This window comes from Aspergillus viridinutans (genome assembly GCF_018404265.1).
Source record: "Aspergillus viridinutans IFM 47045 DNA, scaffold_2, whole genome shotgun sequence".
Classification (NCBI taxonomy): Eukaryota; Fungi; Ascomycota; class Eurotiomycetes; order Eurotiales; family Aspergillaceae; genus Aspergillus; species Aspergillus viridinutans.
The window spans coordinates 3476284-3489143 of NW_025091218.1; the positions used below are offsets into that span (position 1 = coordinate 3476284).

A 12860-nucleotide genomic window follows, 5' to 3' on the forward strand; every position below is an offset into this window, starting at 1 on the left:
TAGGAATTTGGCAAAAGGTCAGGGATTGTGATGGATACCCACAATGCTAGACGCAAAGAAAATAAATGCAGTAGCTCAGATGCAAGTCAAAGAAGAAGGAAAAAGAGTACTGCGACGGATTCTGTAGGTGGTCGTACGTGGTGGTCAAAATGAAGCTGAACGGAGAAGAATCTGTGCGATTTCCAATCAAGTTGGCGATTAGACGTTCAATTGGGAAAAGCGATAAAGAATTTCGAAGGGTAAATAGGTTGAAAGCTCAATGGAGGGAAAAACGTAGAAGAGAACCAGGAGTCTGCTGGGGGAGGTTTCGAGAAGAAAGGAATTTAAAGAAATTCTTGCGGAGTGAAGCTAAATAAGAATGAGTTGTGGGTGGATGGTGAGGATGATGATGCCCCGGGATGGAAGAAGTTGCTTTTTTGCTTGTCTTGTCCAGCTTAGTTGGGGTGCAAATTCGCCTTCTTCAAAGCCAAAGGAAAAGTGCCCCAGTCTGTTTCAGTTCTTACTTCACCGCCTTCCAAATGTGCGCTCCGCTTCCATCAGCCTCAGAGAGACATGATAGTACCGAATGAGCCTCACAGACGCTTTAGGCTATATAGGCGCTTATAATCTTATCTTATATATGAGCTCATTCACTCAATGGCAATTCAGTGTTGTGTGCACAGCGGAAGGTCCATTGAAGAACAAACAAAGCGGACGAGAATAATTACAGTGCCATTCCGATATGTTCTATTGACGGTCTCAAAGATAGGTAGGCGCTCATCAACCATGACATGGATATACAAGCAGAGAAGAGAAAAAGTTAGGAGAAAAAAGCAGAAGACGACGAATCAGCAGAAATCTTAACAATGAATCAAGAGTCGCAAACACAAGAGAACGCATCAAACAACTGACTCGGAAAAGAAGGGGGTATGATGGACATGATAGTAGAGAATAGGTATCACACTCGTTTACAGATTTCGTTTACAGATTCCGTTATGGAAAAAGTGACAGACGATCCAAGCGTACAGCGCAGGCATATCGACAGCAAGCTTCGGACACAAACGATCTGAGGGGGAAAAAATGGAAAGGGAAAGCTTGGGCTTTCGGGTGAAGAGCTCAAGCTGCTGTGGTCTCCGAAGCACCGACCTTCTCATCCAGAATGGGCTTCCGCATGACGGCATCTTGACCAGTCATTCTTCGCCCCAGCGCGCGTTCAACCTTTGCACCAAGGGCCAGCTTGCTAAGGTTGTCGCTTTTCTCTGGTGTAGGGACGAAACGTTGCTTCAGAAGGGGTTTGTTCTCTAGACGCTCGAGCCCATCGCGCAGGTGGTTGAACTCAGCCAGTCTGGGATCACCACTAGGTAGGCTTCCGATAGTTTGTTCCGATGGTGCAAGTGATGGGCTACCGCTCACGGTCGAAAATCTCTTGGACGTACGATTCTGCGCCGGGTTAGACGATTGTCACGAGGTAATACAACACGCAGAAATCGAAAAATGTAAATGAACTTACAGATTTGGCCATGATAGGTCGCTCCGAGTCCAATGAGGTTTGTCTGGTCATCCTGATGGTGTAGTTTTTGGTGGTTTGAATTGCGGGTTGATTGATTGAGGGAGTAGGGCACTTCTCGGTCGAAAAGAGAAAGACTTAGCAGGATCGCGCTATTTTCTTTGAATGCCGCACAAGTTAGTCAATGTAGACTGGAACAGACGAAATAGATATGACTTGTCGGGATAAGAGAGAGAGAGAGAGAGAGAAGTAGGAAAAATATATAACTGATTATCATTATTGATAGCACAAAGTCATAAAGGGACGACGAAACCCCGGTACGGAGGGTTTAATTGAATGAACAAGAAAGTAGTGGTAAGGACCCCATACCTAATAATAATCTAAGCAGTCAGGTATCCTGCGCGCTGCTCAGTGACAACAGATCTGAATGAGGCGGAGACCTTGATAGAGTGGGTTATTGTGGGATGACGATGATCTCGGGGAGTTTGTATGCGGATGAGATACTCTGGCTGGTTATTATTATTATATTAACCCAGGGGAGCAGAGAAATGGTGATGAGAAAGCTACTCCGTAGGACATGCAGGCCAAAAGGACTCAGAAGTCAGAACTCAGGAGAGCCGGGGATGAGTAAAGTGGATGTGCTGGGTGGGTCAAAGGGGGCCGCAGAGAGAAGGTCAGTCAAGAGGTCAAACTACAGCACTAAGGCACTTCTGAAGGTGTAAATTATCTACCCAGGTCGGCATTAGCTTTCTGCATATGATTATCCAGAAGTCAGATGCAGATCAATGCGCTGCAAAAAACTTCTCAAAAAGAAACTCAAAAATCGAGGCGCTTTGAAAATGGAGGCATCACATCAAGCATGAGGTCAAGGCGCATCCCTGATGGAAGACTGAATTCTGCGCCATACAATAGAAATCAGCCCATACGCTGCAGGCTACAAATTCCAAACGGATTTTTATCTGATTTTTTGCGCTCCTTTTTCTACTATTGAGCGCAAAACGCGATCACCTGTTTCAAAGCCTCGCATCTCTAGTTGAATCTCATCCTATCTGAAGAAGGTTGTTTTGCCTGGAAAATCATCAAACTCTGTGAAATGGCTCTGATCATGGCAAAGAAGAGGTTTGATGATCGTGCTTTAGCCATCGTTGTAATGGTGACGGCATAAGAATTACCCAGAGTGAGGCCATTCGTTAATTAGGTACTTTACTCCAAGGTTCTTCTCCACGTGCCACATCCAATTGATAGTCCTGACAGCCACGCGAGATGATCCGTTGTAGTGTGTTTTTTTTTTATCCGTGATGTCGCACCAGGATTTAATGGGCAAGTATGCTTAAGAGGTTGAATCTATTATTATATATAGACTCTAGACAACAGCCATGATATCATGGTGAAAGTCATCTATCTCTATGTTACTTCTTTCCACCTCCGGATATCGCTCTTAAGGCAGTGGATGGGATATCCACATGTAAATATAGTCTATTCCATATGGTCTGTACTTGTCATAGTCAATAATGACGCAAAATTGATAGAAGTGTATGATTTCAGTAACCCTGCATTGCAATTTGGCTGTCTTCAGTGTCATAATGCGGCCTGGCTATTCACTATGCTGCTATTCAAAAGACCACTATTGACGTATCCAGCTCAGTGAGACACCGTGGAGGGATATGCAACGATGGTAGAGCACCTCTTGAACTGAAATTGAAAAAGTTCCAAGCAAGAAACCAGTGTCTGGTTATAATCCTTGAGACATTATTATTTTGTGTCAAATTGCCTGTAACCCAAGCGGTATTAAAGGCGGTCCATCATAATAACAGCAGTACCCGTGAACCTTGACCCCTCCGTGCAAATGGGGAAAAAAACATAGACAAACGTCATGCACGTCTGATCCAGCAACCGAGCTCAGGAAAAAACTCGCTAATAAATCAATCACGCGTGGTTATTTACCAACGAAAAGCGGCGCATTCATTGTCGAAAGTTACTTATATCGTCTTTGCATGATCCACCGGAATGCCGAAACCCAAGGCTTTTTTGAAGGAATCTAAATCAAAGAAGAAAAAAACCCAGCGGGTAGTTATATTCATAACCATATGACCACAACCATGCAACTGCTGATATCCAACAGGCGCCAGAGACTGCTGATGAATTTCTAGCGGGTAGGTAATCTCGTGCCGTCCGCCGAGTACAGTCTAGTCCATTCATACTGTCGAATGTAACCCTAATTCGTCTGATCTTGTCTAGCCGGAGTCGAACAGGAAGAGGGCGGGGAGAAGTGGCGTGCTGGCGATGCTGCCAAATCTTTGCGCTTTTTCATGCGGGCAATCGCAATTTATGATGAAGGCTTGCAAAAACATCCCCAGGCGTTCGACCTGGCCTATAATAAGTATGTCCGAAAGGAACAATCCTTCCGCTGAGCAGCTACACGGCCCTTCCATCAATATGCCCAACGGGAGAACATATGTTCTGTACTGACAGCTCTTAGAGCACGTCTCCAATATGAAATCACCCAGCACCCTAAATTAGCTGCCCAATTACCAGCTCCATTGCTGGATGCCTTGCAGATAGCGTTACGATCGCATAGAGAGGCCCTCAACCTGGAACAAGACAACGCAGATGCACTCTTCAACACCGCGCAAGTGCTCACGAGTCTTGCGGAAGCAGCTACCGACACAAAACACCCATCCGACGAACAGCTCTCGGGAGCAATCAAACTTCTTCAAGAGGCCATAGAACTTTTCCAACGATGTCTCGTGCTGCAAGAGATGCGATACACCGAAATGCAAGAGCAATTGAAGCAGATGGAATCTGGGTATATGGGCCCACCTGAGGAGGAAATGAAGCAGGCTCATGAGACTATGGATGTTGCAAGCGAACCAGATCCTTCAGAACCGCAAGAGCAATGGGCGGCAGTTATTGAGCCGGTGACCAAAAATACTCTCGTTGATACGGCCGTGGCGCAACTGGATACCCTCACTACACTCAGCAACCTGCTCACGTTTAATCCTGGAGTGGGACTTGCTTGGGTTGAAGAGTACTCTTCTGATCTCCTGCAGAAGATTCCAGTGTATCTCGAGGGGTCAGAAAGACAATATGAGGCGTCGTTGGCTCGAGCCAAGTTTATATGCGCCTTGAACGAGCTGGTTTATCGCAGCGGAAGGATCGAGGTGGAGACATATCACAGAGAAATCATGCGTGCCTTTGGACCTGATTTGGACGTCTCTACCGATCCCGACGGTCTTTGCAGTAAAGCTGATGCGCTTACCTCTTTCAACACTGCACTCACTGACCTCCCGCCTTCCCATGACGCCGAGGCTTTTGCGAAATCATTGGACTTGAGATGGCAATCGCTATCAACTGCACTGGACGCATTGACCAAAGCTTCGAAACTCCCTGACGCAAACAACCTGCCGAAAATTCATTTGGCCAGGGGAGACGTAGAGATGCATAGGTGGAGGCTCGGATTGGCACCATGGCAGTACGCCCTGGCGGAACAAAACACCTCGACACTACTGCAAAACGCTCAAACGTATTATCGAGGCGCTGCAGCACTGGCAAGAAGAGACGGAGCTATGGAGGAAACAAGAGATGGGACATGCAAAGAGGCGATCGCAGCCGCTCTGGGAGGCCAGAAGGATAAACTGGAACAGCTCAAGGCGGCCGCCCCTAAAGAGCTGACAGGTGTTGCTCAGGACGTGGTGGAGGACGGTCTGTTGGCTCCCGTGGATATGGAGGCTTTGTTATCGTAACCAATCACACGAACCCATTCATGAAACACAGAAGTAAACTTTTGTCGCTTGTACAAGGTGTACAGTCACCCGGACGCCTGTTCATATCTCTGGCCTGGCCTTGACTTCTTCGTCCATCTTGAATGCCTCCTGGCGAAGGTCATTCTCCTTGCTGAAATGCGAGGCTGCAGCCGCAGCACCTTCTACGTCAGCAACAATAGACTCGAGACTCGACAGTAGCCTTTCGATCTCCGCTCGTTGGCCTTGTATATGCTGGGCTAGCTCTGCGTTCTGAGCTTCGGTTGCCTGAATTCTCGCGTTCAGAGATGATTGGGCTTCTTGCAGGTAAGGAGTCAGATGCGCGCGATATAGTTCGTCCGGAGTTAAGGTATGCGGACTATATCCAGTATCAAGCGGTTAGCAGACCAGTAGCCCAAGAACAACCCATGAATCAGCATCAAGAGACATACGCTACACGACTGTCGCCTTGACCATTGTCCCTCCTATGCCTTGCCTCCCCGACCAGCCGATCGAGCTCATTCAGATGCCTCACTGCGTCACGTTCATGTATGATATCGTCAAACTCCGCCTTCGCGCTCTCCTCGAGCTTCGCGTTCAGCTGTCTCCATACCGACTCCAGACTAGCAGGGACATGTTTCGCAGGTGTCGGAAAGCACCCTGAAAAATTTGCGTATGAATTTGCGCGCAACGTTCGTGCGAGGGCCTGGCCGAAGACTTGCTGTAGACGCGACGCGCGTGGGCCTGGTGTGAGAGGGACAGGAGCCGGAGGAGGCGGGGAGGGCGAAGCTGCTTGTCGTGGCTGATTGGCATTGGTAGATTGAGTATCTTCTGCCATTTTCGCTTCAAGGCGATTCTTCTTGTTGTGATCTTGCAGACAGGTTGGTCTGTCTGGCGATGTTGAATGTGGGGTGTGGGACATTGAATCTACGAGGAAGGGGTACGTGATAAGCACGTGACATTTTATGTAGATATCCACGCGTCGTCCCCCTCCGACAGATTTTTATCTGTTCGCAGACGGACCAGACATTGATTTTCAGGCATTAAAAAAAAAAGACAATATCAAACTACAGAAACTATCCCGGGACTCATTACTATTTCAAAACAGATTAACCCGTCAATGCTCGAGTGCTGTCGTTCCCATGCGAATGCAGACTTCCGACAGCCCCATGTCCAGTGCTGATGTGTTGGGAAGGACCCCTATGTACTGAATGTCGCGATTTGATGTTCGCAAAAGCCTCTTTGAAAGCAGGCCACGAGATCGATACGTAGATGATACTATTCCAGAACCCTTGCAGCGGAAGGACAAAACTGGACGTATAGTTCATGCCGAAGTTGAAGTTGTGCGGATAGATCAACGCGTACAATCTGTTCATCGTGGAGGGTACCTATTCCAAGTATCAACATTAGTCAAAACTGATTACTCACACCATTGTTGATGATGCTGAACTGACCCATGTGACAAGCAGTGCGATGAAGAAAAGCATCGCATATTTGGTATAGGCCCAAGCGGCCGAGTTCACGTCTCTCGCCGTCGCGCGACGCTGAGCGTATGGGTCATGCTGGCTGCTTCGCAAAGTCCGCATTGGCACATTTTCGTCGTTGCCAGAGGCGCTGCCACCTTCAATGGTTACAGAGTAGGGCGAGTATGGGCTGAGGTATCGATGCGGGATATGGCTGGCACTCGTGAGTGTCAATCGATTGGATTCACTTCCAGAATGTGTGATCTCGCTGGTGACATGTATCTCTGTCTTTTTGGAAAAAGCGGGCTCCATAGGACTGTCAATTTTGCCGCAAGAATCCGAACACCCAGCCTCCTCGAGTTGCCGTCGTTTTTCGAAAATCACTTTGCCAGCACGCAGGTAGATGGCAAATGTCAAGAAAATGACGAACCAGACTGGACCATAGAAGACTGCAATGCGAAGAAAATCCCAGGGGAGCGAGACCCAGCACCAGAGCTGTTAAGCGACAACGAGTTAGAGAGTGACTCTGCACAGCACTGATTCCCCTACGACAACATTGCACTTACTATGGCTGAGCCGTAAACCTTTCCTCGAGCCTCGGTTTCTATGAAGAAATAAACGAATGCCGGGATGAAGGGGAGGCCATAGCAGAATAGCACGTATTTCCACTCTAGCTGTCGCAGCTGTTCTGAGTTATATTTGTGGAAGAAGGTCAAGTAGACATTGCATGCCATGGCCAGAGTCCACAACGCATCAGCGGGCATGAACCTGCGACATGCGAACATCAACCATCAGTATATGAGCTATGAGCACCAGACACCGGGAATCTGGCCGAGCTACTGACCATTGAATCAGAAACGCCTGGAACTGACAAAGGCAGCTGCTTGTCCCGTAGGCGATGCCCGACTGAGAGATCATCGTGGCTACATTTGCCATGATATTTCCCCATGACGCATAAAATACAAGACGATTGATCGGCTTGCGAAAGGAGCCCGATGCAAGGAAAGAGATGACTATGATACTTGTTCCAGCGAGAGAGATCGCAGAGCATATGCGTTCTGTCGTCGATATGGCGAACAATTCTCGCTGTGTGAGCGACATGACGCCAATAACATGCTGATCAGGCCGGCCACTATCCAAGGATCTTCGTCAGACTTATGCAAGGAATGGAAAATAGGTAAAGGGGATGAGAGGGGCAGTAAAGGAAGAGAAGATGGAAGAGAGTACAGTAATAGGTACGATCCAAGGTCTCACCAGAGTCTGTGGCACACTCAGGCGCTGAAGGCGAATCGACTCGTTAGGAAACCTAAGGTAGTCCGTAACTGTCTGTGATATCAAGACTCTGTTTAGAGTTTATCGAATCAATATTAGACAGGTCCCTTCAGGATACAGGACTCGGCCATCGTGGATAATATAGCCATTGCTCGGCAGGGTTGTTAGCCTGCTCACATGCTGTTGTCGGAAGACAAACCATGTTCGATACCTAATAATGAATTTCGAGGGCTACCAATAATAGCAGAAGGACTGCCTGTCGTCAACGCAGCCGGAACAAAGCATGAAACGATTCGGTCTTCTAGATTTTCTTGAGTCGACCAGTCCCAAGTCAGAGATTCGGTTGCTAAGCTTATGCTGCTTTCCTCATTCTTCTTCCATGTGGTCTGGTGGCGCACCAGAAATTTGCGGGGGGTGTTGATCCCCGAGTCAGTTCTCTGTAAACCCTCTCGTATTAGATCTAGTAGTTTATTTTAATGGGCAGGAAATACGAACTGGATGATTCATCATTCAAACTCTGGCAAACCTAAAAAGTCATTCAAAGAGTCAACACAAGAAATTGACCGTCAATCATCAGGGGTAAGTAGCTATGAATAAAGACTGCTTCCATGGGAATAGAAAGGGGACGCAGAGCGAAAGACAAAGGAAAAAGGAAATCCACCCCGGTCTTATGCACGTCAAGCCTCACAAGCTTCTTTCAGCGAAGATGGAGGAAGAAGGCTGCACACATTCATTCATCATCTTAGAACAAAGGTGAGAATTGATGATCAGTGCCTAATACATACTCCATAGTATCTACCTCTGTTGTGGATCAGTCAATGCTTTATGTTAAGGTGAATCGAGCCGACGCCACACCTTTCTATTCTACCTAATTATGGCCCACCCAGCTGAACTTGTGGACAATGATGTCTGACTGATCCAGTTTTATATTTGACTGTGGATAGAATAACCGGATTCTCTGAATCATGCAAGGGGTTGGCGAAACTTCGAAGCTATCAAAAACCACCTAACTGTCTGGTCATAGCGGTCTCTTTCTTCACCTTGCGCCTTGCAGCGTCTAGGTATCAGATCACAACTTGGAGCAAAAATAAGCGTATCTGTTTACTTGCGCTTCAACGATATCCCCCGTGTCTTAGCAGCACACCCACACCGTAATCGTCATGTACCTTTTATATGGTATTACCATATAAATGGTACATATAGATTTTTTAATCTAGGTATGTACACACATTTAGTTTTTAAAGTAGATCATTAATTAGATATATAAATGTCTATCTTTTATTACTATCTTTATTATTAGAAAGGAAAATTATAGTGGTAAGATAAAATAATTTATCTTTATCCCTTTCCCTAAGAAAGAGTTTTCCAAGGGAAATTTTATACATTCTTATATCTCTAATTTTTTTATAGTAAAACTCCTAAAAGACTTTTAATTATAAGATGTTTCCTCTAAAAGTTTTAATATTACTATCTAAAATATAGTCGCCCCTAGTAAATAGTCTGGATATTAGACTTAGGGAGTATGTACCTTTTATATGGTGATACCATATAAAAGGTACATGACGATTACGCTGTGGTTGACGATTACGCTGTGGGTCACCCTCACCGCTCCGCGGTGAGGGTGAGCCTTAGTCACGGATACCACTTAGTACAGTACTTGAAAGATAGATGGTAAAGCTTTAAATAGAACACATAACGCTACTCACAATGCCCTACAAGTCGGCTACCTTTGTCTCTTGCAAAAGCCAAACATGCATATCAAAAACGTCAAAAGCCGCCAATATTAGCACTCCTTCTTCGGGTATAACGCCACGCTCCCGCATTTTGAACCTATAACCATCATCTTATTGTGCCCACTTTGGAAATATGAATTCAGCAGGAGTAAAAAGAGGTAAGAGGAGACGATTTGATCGGGAGTTTCCCTGACACATTTAGTATGCCTGCTGTGGTGGGACCATCCCTCCGTAACCTCCAGCCATTTGTTGCTGTTGCTGTTGCTGTTGCTGCTGCTGCAATTGAGCCTGTAATTGAGGTAGGTCATGGAACCAAGGATGCTGCAGTGCGTCCGCTGCACTAATGCGCATCTCCGGCCGTAATTGAAGCATCCGATTCAGCAGATCGAGCCCGAGGGGGTCAATCTGAGGCAGAATAAGTCCCAGATCTTGTGTTGCATATACGTGGAAATTCGGCTTGTACTCCGGTAGCTGAGAGATACCGGGCCACGAACGCTCCGAAGGTGTGCCCATCAGACGGAAGATCTTCTGCAGTTGGTCCTCATTGGTCGTCCCAGGGAACAGAGGACGGCCAGTGTACAATTCTGCCATGATACATCCAGCGGACCAGATATCAATGCTTGTGTTATACGTTCTGCTGCCCAGCAGCACGTCCGGAGCACGATACCACAGTGTCACCACTTCGTTGGAGAAGGTGTTAACAGGGATGCCGAAAGCACGGGCCAGGCCGAAGTCGCCCAACTTGAGCTGACCCTTCTTATTAATGAGGAGATTCTGAGGCTTGAGGTCTCGATGGAGAACCCGATTCTCATGACAAAAGGCGATGCCCTTGAGGAGCTGGTGCATGAATGACTTGATCGTGGCGTGATCCAGCTGACCTCGGTCGCCTCGTGTATCCATGTACTTCTTCAGGTCCTTGTCCATATACTCGAACACAAGCATGAGCTTATTCTCCGTATGAATCACATCATAAAGTGAAACAATACTCTCATGCTTCAGTTCCTTCATCAACGAGATCTCTCGAATGGCTGTCGATGGTGTTCCTTCCTCCGAATCAAGGTGAATCTCCTTCAACGCCACTAGCTCGCCGGTCTGGCGGTTGCGTCCTTTAAAAACCTGCAAAGATTGAGATCAATATCGCCGGGAGAATTGAATGAGATGCGCAGGCGGGGAAACGGAAGGGGGATCGAACGTACGGTAGCATATGTACCTTCACCCAGCTAGAGACGAAGCACAAGTTAGTACTGGCCACCCTTTACAATATTTCATGCGGTCATAGAAGCATTCTCACACACCTTTTCCAGCTGCTGGAAAGAGCTGGGTTGCTGCGCCTTATCCATCGTCTGAGAAGAGATGGTACCTCTGTTTGTGACGGGCGGCTGTTGGGTCGAGGCTTTTGGGCGTTGGTTACTGAAAAGAAAGGATTTGGGAGACACAAGGGTAGATAAAATTTCAGAGAAAGAAGAAGGGTTGTTGTACTCTGAACGAGAATCCCTTGCGGTTCTGGATGGGGTCCGATAGTCCATGCTCGGAGGTGATCTGATCGCAACTTGTTTGAACCAGCCCCGCGCGGCCTATCTTGGGATGGCAAATCGCGGGCGGTTGCTTATCCACCTGGGCGGCTCTATCAATAAGGTCTCCAGCGCCTGTAACTGACCAATCTTCCATCTATGTAATCGAATCTGAGAGATTTTCACTATTTTAAGTAAACATATTTATTTGTGACATTCGAAGGTGTTCTAGATAGTTCTGATTCCGTTGTGCTTTTTAACAAGAAACTGTTTCTCAGGTACATAGATGGCCCTAAGTGTTAATTATCTCTAATTCTATGCATATATGAACGTGTTCTGAATATATCCAGTATACATGCCATACAGTTCTCGGCTCTATACGTTCATCCGTAATTGAACTTGGGAAGCAGCGACACTACAGGGGGAAGAATCGCCTCGGACGGAAAGCTGCAACGGACATGTGAGGATGAGACATGGCTACTCGTCCCAAATAGGACCGATTCATTCCTGACGCCTCCCAGATTGATTATGGCAATAGCCATCCCTCTCCTGTGGGCTCTCTCAACTAATCGCCAAGCTGAAAACGTAGCAAGACTGCTTCCTAGAATCAGTAGCCTTCCTGCATCATCGATGGCCTCTTCAGCAGCTGATTTCACTCCAGGGTCAATATTTTCACCAAACATGACAACCGCAGGTTTCAGAATGCCAGCTGTAGATGAAGGGAGCCATGCCCCATCCTTTTCCACTTCTACCCTGGCCTGTGTGCCGTCCTTCAGTCTGGGAGGGTTCTCCAAACAGGTAGGACAAGATGGGTACCTAAACGTGGAGTATGGAGCCTCAGCCAGGTCCACGTCACCGTCTGGATTTAGCTTAAACCCCTTCTGTCTCTGTTCTTCTGGATTGTTGGTGTCGAGCGCTCCTGCGTCGACCATCCGTGCAAGAAACTCCGCCCAGGCGGGGTTGAGCCTCTCGAGTGACTCCTGAAACTCAGCGCGTGAGAATTGGTTTCGACAGCTAATGCAGACAACAGACCTCAAGTGGCCATGAAGCTCAACCGTCGGTAGCTCGGGATGTGCAATTGAGTGGAAGGAGTCAACGTTCTGCGTCACAACGGAACTGATGAAGCCCTTGGCGCCGAGGTCCCGGATAGCCCGGTGCGTCGAGTTGGGCTGAGCTTTCAACAATCCGGGCCACCCAACAAAGCTTCGAGCCCAGTATCTTTTGCGAGACTCGTGCCGTGAAACAAATTCGTGAAAATATATAGGTCTGTAGGATTTGTTCGTGACGTAGGTGCCGTTTTCTCCTCGATAGTCGGATAGTCCAGACGCTACCGAAATCCCAGCACCAGTCAAAAGAACGGCCTGCGAATGTCGGCCAACATCCACTCCGCGAAGGTACGGGGATGGAGGAGCTGTGAAAAATGATAAGATGGCATTGATCGCTCCTGAAAGTGTGCTGGCAGATGGCGGTACAATAATCGGTGGAGGCAGCGGACCAGTCAACGGTATACGGATCGAGGGTTTCGTCATTGAAGACGCATTGTTGGCTGAGGGAAGCTACGCAGATGATTGACCTGTTGTGCTATCCAAATGGCTCAATGAAGCACGGGAAGGTTTACTTCCATGGGGACTGGTAGACCCGTGGATATGATGTAA

At 47.4% G+C, this 12860-nt stretch overlaps 6 protein-coding genes across 6 annotated transcripts; 1 reads left to right on the top strand and 5 right to left on the bottom strand.

The window, feature by feature from the left end:
• Nucleotides 1-1095: 1095 nt before the first annotated feature.
• On the bottom strand, nucleotides 1096-1540 carry Aspvir_004632 (uncharacterized protein; the record flags this gene model as incomplete). Its single annotated transcript, XM_043267856.1, has 2 exons — nucleotides 1096-1419; nucleotides 1490-1540. 2 exons carry the CDS (start codon nucleotides 1538-1540, stop codon nucleotides 1096-1098), a joined length of 375 nt encoding a protein of 124 aa, XP_043123791.1.
• A 1953-nt stretch (nucleotides 1541-3493) lies between these two features.
• Nucleotides 3494-5229, top strand: Aspvir_004633 (uncharacterized protein; the record flags this gene model as incomplete). Its single annotated transcript, XM_043267857.1, has 4 exons — nucleotides 3494-3553; nucleotides 3609-3639; nucleotides 3725-3866; nucleotides 3966-5229. The coding sequence occupies 4 exons, from the start codon at nucleotides 3494-3496 to the stop codon at nucleotides 5227-5229; spliced, it is 1497 nt and encodes a 498-aa protein (XP_043123792.1).
• Nucleotides 5230-5310: 81 nt separating this feature from the next.
• On the bottom strand, nucleotides 5311-6148 carry Aspvir_004634 (PMF1/NNF1 family protein; the record flags this gene model as incomplete). Its single annotated transcript, XM_043267858.1, has 2 exons — nucleotides 5311-5605; nucleotides 5679-6148. The coding sequence occupies 2 exons, from the start codon at nucleotides 6146-6148 to the stop codon at nucleotides 5311-5313; spliced, it is 765 nt and encodes a 254-aa protein (XP_043123793.1).
• Nucleotides 6149-6335: 187 nt separating this feature from the next.
• Nucleotides 6336-7790, bottom strand: Aspvir_004635 (putative cAMP receptor-like protein; the record flags this gene model as incomplete). The annotated part of the gene is made up of 4 exons (XM_043267859.1): nucleotides 6336-6614; nucleotides 6681-7184; nucleotides 7256-7457; nucleotides 7534-7790. 4 exons carry the CDS (start codon nucleotides 7788-7790, stop codon nucleotides 6336-6338), a joined length of 1242 nt encoding a protein of 413 aa, XP_043123794.1.
• Nucleotides 7791-9892: 2102 nt separating this feature from the next.
• Aspvir_004636 (cyclin-dependent serine/threonine-protein kinase phoA) lies at nucleotides 9893-11034 on the bottom strand (the record flags this gene model as incomplete). The annotated part of the gene is made up of 3 exons (XM_043267860.1): nucleotides 9893-10810; nucleotides 10891-10914; nucleotides 10990-11034. The coding sequence occupies 3 exons, from the start codon at nucleotides 11032-11034 to the stop codon at nucleotides 9893-9895; spliced, it is 987 nt and encodes a 328-aa protein (XP_043123795.1).
• Nucleotides 11035-11588: 554 nt separating this feature from the next.
• Nucleotides 11589-12734, bottom strand: Aspvir_004637 (putative SIR2 family histone deacetylase; the record flags this gene model as incomplete). The annotated part of the gene is made up of 1 exon (XM_043267861.1): nucleotides 11589-12734. The coding sequence occupies one exon, from the start codon at nucleotides 12732-12734 to the stop codon at nucleotides 11589-11591; it is 1146 nt and encodes a 381-aa protein (XP_043123796.1).
• Between the last annotated feature and the right edge of the window lie 126 nt (nucleotides 12735-12860).